We start from the raw sequence: 13,275 nt of genomic DNA, 5'->3' as shown, positions 1-13,275 counted from the left end.
CATCTATAGATGATCATAGAGCTCTGGAATTATACTAATTTGTGTTCTGAAGATAAACAAAGGTCTTAGGGGTTTGGAGTAACATGAGGATTAACTAAAGACAGAATTTTATAGCACTGTCAAATGATTAATCAGAATTAAACATCCCAAATAAAACGGTTTACATAAAATATGTGTGTGTGCTATAATACATATATATAAACATACACAGAACACATATTATGTAAACCTTACTTGTTTTGAATGCAATTAATGGTGATTAATCATTTAACAGCAGCAGAATTTTCGATTTTGGGTGAACTAACCCTGTAATAATTTTTTTGTTTTTGTTTAGCAGCATGTCATGTGCTTATTAATGAGAGAGAAGTGAAATGTGTTGTTAAATTATTAAATTATTAAAATATTAATGTCAGGTGGGCATATAAATGACTAAACTACAGAACCATTCAAAAGTCTCTTCTGCTCATCACGGCTGTACCTATTTGATCAAAAATATAGGAAAAGCAGTCATATTGTGAAATATTATTGCAATTTCTTTGAATTTGTTTTTATTGCAATTACAAAATAACTTTTAAAGTTTTGGTAATTTTGTTTTGTTTAAAAAAAAAAAAAAAACTTAAATATCTCGGCAACTAGCCAATTTATTTATTATTATTATTATTTGTTTTACTTCAATTATTCATGTTTTTAGTGTCAGTGGCTGGCGAGTGTTTGTGAATCGCTGCTCTGTGTTAATGGTGAGGCTGAAGCAGTATCCCATGATGCCGAGCGGCGTACCACCGGCAGGGTGAGCCAGGTAGCCACGATGCGGTCAGTGAGCCAGCGGTACCAGGCGGGGGACAGCAGCATGAGCGGCAGAACCGGACCCAGCATGAAGATGCTGCCGAAGAAACTGCCCAGGAACAGAGTGAGGAGGAAACACAGACCTCGGACGGACAGCATCGCCCCGCCCTGAAACACACACACACACATCAGCAGAGCGATCACTCACACACACACTCTCTCTCACACACACACACACACACACACACACACACACACACTAGCAGATCGATCACACACACACACACTCTCTCTCACACACACACACACCAGCAGAGCGATCACTCACACTCACACACTCTCTCTCTCACACACACACACACACACACACACACACATCAGCAGAGCGATCACTCACACACTCTCTCTCACACACACACACACACACACACATCAGCAGAGCGATCACTCCAACACACACACTCTCTCTCTCTCACACACACACACACACACACACCAGCAGAGCGATCACTCACACTCACACACTCTCTCTCTCACACACACTCACACACACACACATCAGCAGAGTGATCACTCACACACTCTCTCTCTCACACACACACACACACACACACACACACACACACACACCAGCAGAGCGATCACTCACACTCACACACTCTCTCTCATACACACACACACATCAGCAGAGTGATCACTCACACACTCTCTCTCTCTCACACACACACACACACACACACACACACACCTGCAGAGCAGCAGTAGAGTAAACTCGCCTTAAAGAGACAGTTCACCCAATCATTCTCTCATCATTTATTGCTGTTTCTATTAAACAAATATATTTTGAAGAATGTTGGTTATCAAAAAGTCAACAATTGGGAAAATTTGGAGCAAATAATTAGCTTCTATTAGAGCTGTGACATCTTTGGCAGTATTCTGTGCAGGAGCTCAACTGTATGCTCCGTGTCAACTGTGTTTTTATATTGTGTTTTGCGGTTTCTTGCACTTTTGATCAAATGGTAGTTGTTTGAAGGAGAAGGACCAGTGTTTGCTTTTCATCTTTGAATATAGTGTGTCTTTTACCTTAACCAGTTTAATCCACACACTTCATCTCATTACAGTTCATCTCATAATTATGAGAAGTATTGATTTATCTATATATTGTCATTCCGTTCTAATCTGATCAATGCAAACAAAATCAATATGTCAATAATAATCAATAATATCATCTAAAGCTGCTTCTGAGCCACGTGTAATGAGAAAAGCACTTTATAAATACTGTGAGTTATTTGCTGTATGTTGAGTGTTTTGTTATTAATGAGTGAAAAACTGTTCATATACGTATATAACATTCTGAATGTGAACAACATGACTAGTTATGAACTAGTTTATGCCAAACAATTAAACAGACGTTGATTAGAGGGAAATAAACTTTGCATGAAGATTCCCAAGACAAACATTTGTTCTCTGGATTATCTGCTCAGCAGAAGACTAGTTAAGCGCACTAACGAAGTAAACAGGGTCATTTTTGGTTTTAACGAGTAGCTTATGTTTTTAACTAGAACCCTTAACCACTGAAAACGGCTAATCTCACAGAACCATCTGTGCTTTAATCGGCTTTAACTCTAACCACAGACGACTCCAAACTCTTCTTAGCTTCTACGTTCATCTTCAGATGACTTCAGGCCTGTGAAAACTTTTAGCCAGATTTCCTGAGAAAACATGGACATGAAACTCTTTAGGCTCCACAGTTAGGCTCCAAAAACATTTCTCCCGTGCTTTATTTTGAACTCGGTTGTCCTCAATCCGGACAAACATTAATATGAGGAGCAAACGAGGCCGATGGAAACAAGACGTTCTCACATGAACCCGCTCAGGTCTTTTTCCACAGCCTCATCAAACTGCAGTTAATTAGTTTCTCGTGCGATGTTCGTGATTAATGATTGGACAGATGAAGGTATTATCATCTCCTCACTATCTTGAGCGACCAGACCATAACTTCACTAAACACTGACCTCAGTGCCTCCACACAATCTACTAGAGCTGATTTACAGCAGCGATTGATGATAAGGATAACAGTAATTGAATAGAGGCAATTATAATGACTGATTCCGAGATGAAAAACACTGACAGCGTTTATTACGATGAAGCTGCTTCGAATCAATCGGTACACTCTTCAGAATAAAAGTGCTTCGTAATGCGTTTTTTTTGTCCAAATGGTTCCCTTGTGAAAAAGAAATACACTTTAACGGAGTAATTAATGCGGAAATAAACAAATACGCTTTAGTGTGAACTGAATGGGATGTAATCCGTATGCGTTATAGTTTAAACTGACGTTGTGAAGACTTACACCATGTTTCACAGAACGAATAATTCATCTTAAATCATGGCAGGGCATTAGTTTTGTCTTAAGATGGACACCAGTAATATTTTTTAATAATTATTGTTAATAAAAATGACTTAAACGTCCTAATTGAACTATGGCACAAAACAAAAGGCACTTTTCGACTGTGTGTATATGTCATGTACTGATAAACAAAGTAAACAAGGTACAAGTCTTGTGAAAGGATACCATCCCAGTGACAGCTTTTGTACCTTTTTTCTCAATTCACAATAAACTGAAACACACTGTATATACTTATACTTTTTTAATGTTTTTAACTTTAGAACATTAATATTAAGTGCAATATTGAATAACACATTAAAATGATAAAAGTATTCTAAATACTTACAATTGCCCTAGGTATACGTCAAATTAAATGTTGTTTAAAGGTAAATGTGCTTTAAGTAATCTGACTTTAAGTGTCTCTCTTTAAGTGATCTGCAAGAACAGTTTTTATATAATTATATAAGATTTTAAGTACTCTACAAGTGCACATTAAACACAATTAAGGGCGCTTCTTTCACAGGAAGGCTGTAATTAACTTCAATCAGTGCTCAAATGACGGAAACTACTGTTTGAAGCGACATGAAACACGACAGAAATACGACTGCAATCACAGTCTGAATGAGAAATGACTTCAGAGGAACGCGTTCAGTTTGGGTTTGAAAGAAAAACCGCTGGATGAAACTGACAGCAGAGGAAGCGTTATGACGCATTATAGCGCGTTATGGAGCACTGGGGGATGTTATGTGGGGTTATGGAGGGCTATGAAGCTGCACACTTGTTGACGAGAGAACGAATCGTCTGTAATACAGCAGTGTTCGTCTGTCGCCGATCATCGGAGCAGATACTGAGGCGGTTTCTCAGGTGAGGTGAATCTACTGACTGTGTGTGTCGTTATTTACTCACTTCAGCGCTTCTCGTTCGCAGGAGTGACTGTAAATATCAGCGGCGTCGACATCCGAGCATCTTTCGTCGAGTAAAAGCGCTGCAGCCGAGGCTACTTCTCCTCAGATCGAGCGCGACACAGAAAACGCGACGCAAACTCGCTGTTTACACCGGAATCCATCATTATCCCGCCTAACCTCTGAACTTCCGCCTCTGACGACGATGCGCCCATCCGACCAATCACAGACAACTTCCGAACTGCGAAGCCCCGCCCCGTAAAGCGCCCGAATGTTTGACTCTCGGTGATCGTGAACTTATTTAAAAACGTATTTTTAATGTAAATCTGTATATTTTATAATAGTTAGGATAACAGAAATGTTATTATTCCTACATGTATCTAAGCAGGTGTTTTTGAAGGGATGTTTGTAGTTCCGTCTTTGTCCAGCAGGGGTGATCTGAACTGAGAAACTACTTAACTGTGAAAGATTAGTAGGTTTTGATCTTTAACCTCTGATTGTCACGCGTTTGCTCTGTGTGTTCTTCCTTTTTGTTTCTCGTGCAATATATAAAAAGTTAGATTAGCAAAACCTGCTGGCACGAATAAGTGATGTTTGTGTAGTGATACGAGTTTAATAAATGACAGCACACTTAATCTCTGTAGTGCTTGTGTAACGTCTCTGATCACTGCACTCCATTTACCAGCAGAGAAAAACACGGACAGCTTAACAAATAAAGCCAGTCCTCACCTCACTTCATCTCAGAGCCGGAGGATGTGTGTGTGTGTGTGTGTGTGTGTGTGTGTGTGTGTGTGTATAAAGACTTGTGTCACAGGCAAAGAAGCTCATAAATCAGACAGAGTGATTTTTTTTTTTGAAAATCTAAAAATGTGAGTAGTTTCCTGTAAGGGGTAGAACAATAACACATACAGTCTGTACAGAATAAAACATTACACCTATGAAGAGTCCTCATGAGGATAGCTGACCAGACGTGTGTGTGTGACTGACAAGGACGTCTTATTAGACATGAATCAGCAGCATGAGGCCTGAAGCTGCAGACGCCTGGAGCTCCGAGTGTTTTGTTTTGTCACATGGAGTCAAACACACATCTCTCCGAGCAGAACATGAGTGAACGCTGTGGTGTGTTTCTGGTGTGTTTCTGCACTGAAGTCATGGTTCTGCCGTCTCGTGTCACAGTCTCCTGTCGCTGTGCTTCATGTTCAGACCAAAGAAAAAGTAAAAATAATCAGCCGTTTTCTCAGTGTTCATCTGGGAATAGAAACTTTCCTTTACGTACACTGAACACACACACACACACACAGTAATGCATGTGTGTGTGTGTACAGTACGAGTTCTGATACACTCTGAATGTGTGTGTTACATAACCAGTGTCACTCAAATGAGCTGCTGGGAAAAAGAACAGAGAGACATTAACATTCAGCTGTGACTCAGAGCTTGTGTGTGTGTGTGTGTGTGTGTGTGTGTGTGTGTGTGTGTGTGTGTGTGTGTGTGTGTGTGTGTGTGTGTGTGTACAGTATCTAGTGAGCGGCGCAGTCACGTTTTATCTGAATCTAGTATTTTCCACAAGTCTCTGTGAGGGTTTCTTCAGGGGTCGGAGGTCATTAAGACCATAAATATAATTAAACAATGCATGTCTATGAGATGAGCTCACTAATGTGTGTGTGTGTGTGTGTGTGTGTGTGTGTGTGTGTTCAGACGTGCTGACAGACGAGCATCAGTGCCAAATTGTTTCCAGTGGAAAGAATTTCAAGAATGAGACAGAACAGATATCAGTGACCCGGACAACCATTTAACACACACACACACACTTTCTCAGAAGTGAGTCTGTCCTCAGGTACAGAATCTGTTGTTAGGATAATGGCAGCTGGTCCTGTAATGTAAAAACGGTTGTTCTTATCATCTTGAAGTTATTTCTCCGCACACACAGCTCTGATGTAAAGGCACCTGTCCTGACCTCTGACCCCGTGACACTCTGTCCTCTGTATTAATGACAGTGGCTCATTTCAGGAAGTGTACGCAGGAACGATGGACCCCTGCTAGTCCTTCAGTGCTGCGTGAAACCTCCAAAACATTCACTTTAAAACACCTTGTTCATCCCGCTGAGTCTAAACACTGTACTTTATAAAGCAGGGGACACTCGTCATGAGAACACATCTGACCGAAGGCCTGATTACATAAACGTTCAGTGGCATCGTTAACACTTCATGAGAACGCTAGACGAGCACACGATCTAGAGCCAGAGATAAGAGAGTCATTACAGGAAGAGCTTTGTTTGTGATCTTGTGAGTGAATGAACGTGAGACGCAGAGCTTGAAAACACTAGAACCAGCGGAGCTCATTCACTGCCAGGCTTTCAACTAAACACGGACTAAAAATAAGCCGCCTGTGGCGTGATTGAAGAAAAGGGCTGTCAGGAAAACACCCATAATGCACTGGGCTCAATCCTAAGGAAAAACTATGGAGGTGTGACCTGTAGATTTTACGGCATCTGTCTGAAGTTCACCAGATGAAAGGCTTCGTCCAGCAGACCGTTATCTGGGTGCGGATAACATGGGCAAACATTAAACATGCAAAACTTGCATATTGCTAATATTTTAAGAATATAATAAAGCTTGTTGAAAACGGACAATAAATCATCGGTAAATAATGAACCCTAACTGCGAGGCTCAGAGCAGGGTTTCTGATCTTGAGAGGAAGTGTGCTCGTTTTGAGGTGAGCCTATGGAGACAGGAAGGCAATGTGCGGTTAGCAAAGCTATATACAGTACACACACACACACACACACACACTGCAGGAAGTCACAACATGTCTAAAGCCTTTGTGTTGAGAAACAAACCAGGATAGAAACACACGGCCTGCTTCTCACTCACAAACACTTTTAGAGTTACAATATATTCACAACAGAAGCCTTCTCTCTCTCTCACACACACACACTCTCACACACACACTCTCACCACTGTGTTTACATTCAGCTAGTTAGAAGCACTAACCCTAACAGAAAACTGACTGCATCGCTACCCTTTATTTAGTTAATTTCTATAATGTTCACAAATAAAGACTTTTGTGATTCTTGACTCATTTCTCGGCACAAACTTGTAAAATATGTCGGTATAAAGTCTTTCTCTGCAGTTTTTAAAACTCCGTCAGAAGAGAGTCACGGGAAGCACCATTTTGTAAAGCACTTTCAAACGGTTTATTTACAGCCTCTGTCAGTCAGAGAGGAAGCGGTGTACATACAAAATAAGAGCAAACTCCCTGAGTCTTTACAGATGAACAGACGCTCTGCACAGACAGGAAGTGATTCTGTGACAGACCCACACCACAGACACTGACATCTACATACAAACACTGCGTGTGGACACAGAGACAGGATCCATAAAAACACGAGACACGGTCAGTTCTGCCGTGAATACAACAAATTCAGGAAGACAGCTGCGGTTCTCCTACAGATGACAGGAGGGATCAGAATGACACTTAAAGACGTCTTGCCCGTCATTCATCTACAGAATATTTACAGTCAAATCCACATACAACAATAATATGGTCAGGAAGATCGGTGTTACTCAGAAAAAGCATGTAAATGAGTGCAGGACAGACTCACACCATCATAATGAATCTTCTGACACACACTGATCATGTGCACTCGTCCTCTCACACACACACACACACACACACACACACACACACACACACACACACACACACACACACACACACACACACACACACACACACACACACACACACACAGAGGTGGGAATGAAGTCCGAGCGAGCGGATGTCAGTGGATCGGTTGTTCTGTATGTGCTGGTGTGATTGTCTATTCTATGTGTGTGATTCATGTCAGTAGATCCTCTCTAGCGCTGAGAGTTCTGCATCTGTCCATTCTGCAGGTTTCCGTCACACTCTTCCTCGTCCTCCTCTTCCTCGCTCACCAGGAACTCCTCGGGCGGCCAGCGCAGCTCCCCGCTCTCCACCTCGCCCTCCGTCGGCTCCACCACGATCGACGGCAGACGGTCCTTCAGCTTACAGCAGCGCTCGAAGTCTGACGGGTCCGGGAAGATCTGAGCAGGAGAACCAGAAGGAGGCTCGGTCAGAGACACACACACACACACACACACACACACACACTTTCCTTTCTCACACATACACCCTGAGATAGACACACACACACAGAGACAGACACAGAGACCCCACACACACACACATTCGTCCCCTGACGTCCTGAAGTCTCGTTTCGGCTGAATTCTGGATGAAGCGTGATGTATTTTTAGCCCGGCATCATTCAGTGACATACATGGGCGGCAGGGAAACCAATAACACAATCTGGGCAACACGCCAGTGGAAAGAACATTAGTGTGTGTGTGTGTGTGTGTGTGTGTGTGTGTGTGTGTGCGTCTGAATGATGAGAAAGAAAACAGATGAAAAGAAGGACAAACAGAGCGAGGGATGTTCTATAACAGGAACTGAACTATGAGACCCTCGTCTGACCCCCGATCCATAAACAACAGCAGAGCATGAGACTGAAGATCCAAGACTTAAAAATAACCATCAGCCATTAAACTCTGAACAAAACACCAGAGGAACAAGAACATCAGGCCTCTATTCTAAAGAGAGACTAAATATTTCCACAGCATCTCCTGAGACGCTTTAAGACTCTCGTGAAGAGTCTCTCATGAAACTCTAGAGGAGCTCAGATAAGTTCATGACAGGGTTAGAAATCTCTTGAACACTAATGCGAGACGAATTTTAAAGTTGGTTAAAATTATATTAATAATAAAATAACTTTCCTATAACCTCACTGAATATCACAGAATTTTGTAAACCTCCATTGTGCAACACTTAATGGTTACACTTAAGTAATGGTTACATTTTCATCTAATTAGACTTCAAAATGTTAATGTATTTACGCAGAGCCTTCATTGTGTTTGGGCCCCTCTGGAGCAAGCAGAGGCACGCTCACTGAATGACTACGCATACATACAGAACTGGATTTACTATTTAAGATATTGGAGCTGTTCAGTGTTCATGATCGGCTGAAGTTATGGACTCAAACAGTGGAGTCTGACAGAAGCAGATGAGAGAAAAGCAGACAGATACAGACGAGAGAGGAGGAGACGAGAGAGAAGGAGACGAGAGAGGAGGAGACGAGAGAGGAGGAGACGAGAGAGGAGGAGACGAGAGAGGAGCAGACGAGAGAGGAGCAGAGGAGCAGACGAGAGAGGAGCAGACGAGAGAGGAGCAGACGAGTGAGGAGCAGAGGAGCAGACGAGAGAGGAGCAGACGAGAGGAGCAGAGGAGCAGACGAGAGAGGAGCAGAGGAGCAGACGAGAGAGGAGCAGAGGAGCAGACGAGAGAGGAGCAGACGAGGAGGAAGAGCAGAGGAGAGGAGCAGACGAGAGAGGAGCAGAGGAGCAGACGAGAGGAGCAGAGGAGCAGACGAGAGAGAGCAGCAGACGAGAGAGGAGCAGAGAGAGTGAGGAGAGAGGAGACGAGAGAGGAGCAGACGAGAGAGGAGCAGAGGAGCAGACGAGAGGAGCAGAGGAGCAGACGAGAGAGGAGCAGACGAGTGAGGAGCAGACGAGTGAGGAGCAGAAGAGCAGACGAGAGAGGAGCAGAGGAGCAGACGAGAGAGGAGCAGAGGAGCAGACGAGTGAGGAGCAGAGGAGCAGACGAGAGAGCAGAGGAGCAGAGAGAGAGAGGAGCAGAGAGAGGAGCAGACGAGTGAGGAGCAGACGAGAGAGGAGCAGAGGAGCAGACGAGTGAGGAGCAGAGGAGCAGACGAGAGAGGAGCAGACGAGAGGAGCAGACGAGGAGCGAGGAGCAGACGAGAGGAGAGAGAGAGGAGAGAGAGAGGAGCAGAGAGAGAGGAGCAGAGGAGCAGACGAGAGAGGAGCAGAGGAGCAGACGAGAGAGGAGCAGACGAGAGAGGAGCAGACGAGAGAGGAGCAGAGGAGCAGACGAGTGAGGAGCAGAGGAGCAGACGAGTGAGGAGCAGACGAGTGAGGAGCGAGGAGCAGACGAGAGGAGACGAAAGAAGAGGAGATGAGAGAGGAGGAGACGAGAGAGGAGCAGACGAGAGGAGCAGATGAGAGGAGCAGACGAGAGAGAGAGATGAGAGAGAGGAGAGCAGACAGCAGAGGAGCAGACGAGTGAGGAGCAGAGGACCAGAGTGAGGGAGCAGAGGGAGCAGACGAGAGAGGAGCAGAGAGAGAGGAGCAGACGAGAGGAGCAGACGAGAGGAGCAGACGAGAGAGGAGCAGAGGAGCAGACGAGAGAGGAGCAGAGGAGCAGACGAGAGAGGAGCAGACGAGTGAGGAGCAGACGAGAGAGGAGCAGACGAGACGAGAGAGGAGCAGAGGAGCAGACGAGCAGAGAGAGGAGCAGAGGAGACGAGAGAGCAGAGCAGAGAGAGCAGAGAGAGAGGAGCAGAGGAGCAGAGAGAGGAGCAGAGGAGCAGACGAGTGAGGAGCAGAGAGGAGCAGGAGCGAGAGGAGCAGAGGAGCAGACGAGAGAGGAGCAGAGGAGCAGACGAGAGAGGAGCAGAGGAGCAGAGAGGAGCAGAGGAGGAGCAGGAGCAGAGGAGAGGAGCAGACGAGCAGCAGACGAGAGAGCAGAGCAGAGAGCAGAGGAGCAGACGAGAGAGAGCAGAGGAGCAGACGAGTGAGGAGCAGACGAGTGAGGAGCGAGGAGCAGACGAGAGGAGACGAAAGAAGAGGAGATGAGAGAGGAGAGAGGAGAGCAGAGAGAGAGGAGCAGAGGAGCAGACGAGAGAGGAGCAGACGAGAGGAGACGAAAGAAGAGGAGATGAGAGAGGAGGAGACGACTGAAGAGCAGACGAGTGAGGAGCAGACGAGTGAGGAGCAGAGGAGCAGACGAGTGAGGAGCAGAGGACCAGACGAGAGAGAGAGGAGGAGAGAGAGAGGAGCAGACGAGAGAGAGCAGAGGAGCAGACGAGTGAGGAGCAGAGGACCAGACGAGAGAGGAGCAGAGGAGCAGAGAGGAGCAGACGAGAGAGGAGCAGAGGAGCAGACGAGAGAGAGCAGACGAGAGGAGACGAAAGAAGAGGAGATGAGAGAGGAGGAGACGACTGAAGAGCAGACGAGAGAGGAGCAGACGAGTGAGGAGCAGACGAGGAGGAGCAGAGGAGCAGACGAGTGAGGAGCAGACGAGAGGAGCAGACGAGAGAGCAGAGGAGAGAGAGAGAGGAGAGGAGCAGACAGAGAGAGAGAGAGAGAGAGAGGAGAGAGAGAGAGAGGAGGAGACGAGAGAGCAGAGCAGAGGCAGTGAGGAGAGGAGGAGCAGAGGGAGGAGCAGACGAGTGAGGAGAAGTCGAGAGGGAAGGAGAGGAGCAAAGAGCAGACGAGAGAAGAGCAGACAGATGTGGATGATAGAGGAGACTAGAAAAGAAGGAAACAGAAGGGAGCAGATGTTACCTGGAAAGTCAGGCGGTCTTTGCTGGGACTGAGCCTCATGTCGTCCATCGGTGTGGCGCTGATCATCACGAAACAGAAGTCATGTTACCTGGAAAGTCAGGCGGTCTTTTGCTGGGACTGAGCCTCTGTGTCACACGGTCAGCTGCACAGAACACACACACACACACACACACACACAGACACACACACACACACACACACAGTTACTCTCAATGCTTGGACATCACCAGCAGAGTCTCTGCTAGAACTGAATCAGATCACGTTTGAGGAGGACGCAGGAATCATTCTGCAAGTGTCATATGCTAAAACTAACTGCACCGAGCTCATGTGTTTCTTACCACACAGGCGTTTGCACAGTGATTGCTTTCTGAGCACAACAACATACAGGAAGCCCTTCGGTGAAGCGTCCTCAAACACAGCTTCACTTCAACACCACAGTGGAAACCCCCAAACATCAGCTCTTCTGCACCTCAGCACCGACTCTCTCCAAGCGTGCTGGGATCCAGAAATCCCCGTCCGACCAACGCCAGCAAACGTGACTCATTCGCTCCCAGCGCAAACGGATGAAGAGAACATCCATCAGTCTCGAAGCGCACCCAACTGATCTCTGACTCCATCTCTTACTGAAGGACGGACAGCAGGTGAAATTAAGCAAAGTGGAGCGTGGGACGCTAAAGAAGATTGAGAGTCCCTCATCCATAAACCAAAAACTGAAACACATTGCATAACCACCAACACATTAAAAAACAAGACGACGTCAGCGGCTTCATCCATCATGGGATAATCCCAAAATCTCTGACAGGATGAAAATGTACAAGCCTTTCATTTCACAAATGACCAATTACACAAGAGTCAGCGCGAGCGGCGGTCTCAGATCTGATCGCAGTCATAGCGAAAGAGTGTATGGGCGTGCGCGCTGCAGAAGAACACACACTTTCCACTGCTTCGGCTTCAAAGACTCACGGTCAGAGCCCAGAGCCAACACACAACAACACAAGCAGTGATGGAAACTTCAGAAGACAACAGTGTCACTCTTCAGATCGGCTCCGATCGATCGTCACCATGTCTGCCTCAGTCCTTTGTGAACTGAAAAGGTTGCATTTTAATTTGGAATTGACTTGAGTCGCTAACGAGCCTCCAAAGCTTTTATTTACTTATTTATAAAAGTAACTTTAGAACACTTTAAAATAAGGATCACTTATTCACCATTGACTATGACTTTTCCCCTCAATAAATTCATAATTTGCTGCTTATTAATAGTTAGTGAAGTAGTTAAGTTAGGTAGGATTAGGGATAAGGTAACATTATTATGTGCTGAAATATTACCGATAAATGGGTAGTAAATAGTAGTGTGCAGGTAATAAGAAACTAGTTAAGAGACTCTAAAATAAGGTTTTACCGTAAATTGTAATCATTAATGGCTGCAAAATCCACTTCATTAATCACTGTATACTTTATAAACCATACTCCTGCCGTCACTGACGCACTCGGCCGATGTGTTCATGATCTCCATACGATCAGTTCATGCATTCCTTGAGAATCGAGCCCGTGGCCCGTGTTGCAAGCGTCACACTCCTGTTTGAGCGTCAGGAATGTTTTGCGTGGCTCTGAAGCTCTGAACTGATGTTATGGGCCTGAGTTTCTGAAAGTCAGCGTGTTCTCACACCAGCTCTTTAAAGTCTAAACTCTACAGAAAGCAAACCCAGGCAGGTTTTCAGAAGAGCTCATTGGTTTTTCCACAGAGCATCGATCCGCTCACAGGCCTGCC

The 13,275-nt window shown here is 45.2% G+C and overlaps 2 protein-coding genes across 3 annotated transcripts in view; both read right to left on the bottom strand.

The window, feature by feature from the left end:
• The window catches only part of lclat1 (lysocardiolipin acyltransferase 1), a 15,173-nt gene extending 10,659 nt beyond the window's left edge, over window positions 1-4,514 (bottom strand). Inside the window, exons 1-2 of one of the 2 annotated variants that reach the window (XM_043255562.1) lie at window positions 4,076-4,511; window positions 778-951 (exon numbers count right to left, since the gene is read on the bottom strand). In XM_043255562.1, the coding sequence (XP_043111497.1) occupies window positions 778-942 (165 nt within the window). In that variant the 5' untranslated portion in view covers window positions 943-951; window positions 4,076-4,511. Of the gene's footprint in view, window positions 1-777; window positions 952-4,075 lie in introns of both variants that reach the window. The other variant, XM_043255563.1, reaches the window with a different exon arrangement.
• Window positions 4,515-7,790: 3,276 nt separating this feature from the next.
• Window positions 7,791-11,573, bottom strand: LOC122356631 (protein LBH-like). The gene is made up of 2 exons (XM_043255564.1): window positions 11,508-11,573; window positions 7,791-8,135 (listed from the first exon to the last, which is right to left on the bottom strand). The coding sequence occupies exons 1-2, from the start codon at window positions 11,571-11,573 to the stop codon at window positions 7,929-7,931; spliced, it is 273 nt and encodes a 90-aa protein (XP_043111499.1). The 3' UTR covers window positions 7,791-7,928.
• Window positions 11,574-13,275: the final 1,702 nt, after the last annotated feature.

This window comes from Puntigrus tetrazona, chromosome 13 (genome assembly GCF_018831695.1).
Source record: "Puntigrus tetrazona isolate hp1 chromosome 13, ASM1883169v1, whole genome shotgun sequence".
NCBI lineage: Eukaryota > Metazoa > Chordata > Actinopteri > Cypriniformes > Cyprinidae > Puntigrus > Puntigrus tetrazona.
The sequence above is the reverse complement of the archived record's forward strand: the minus strand, read 5'-3'. Positions and strand labels throughout refer to the sequence as shown.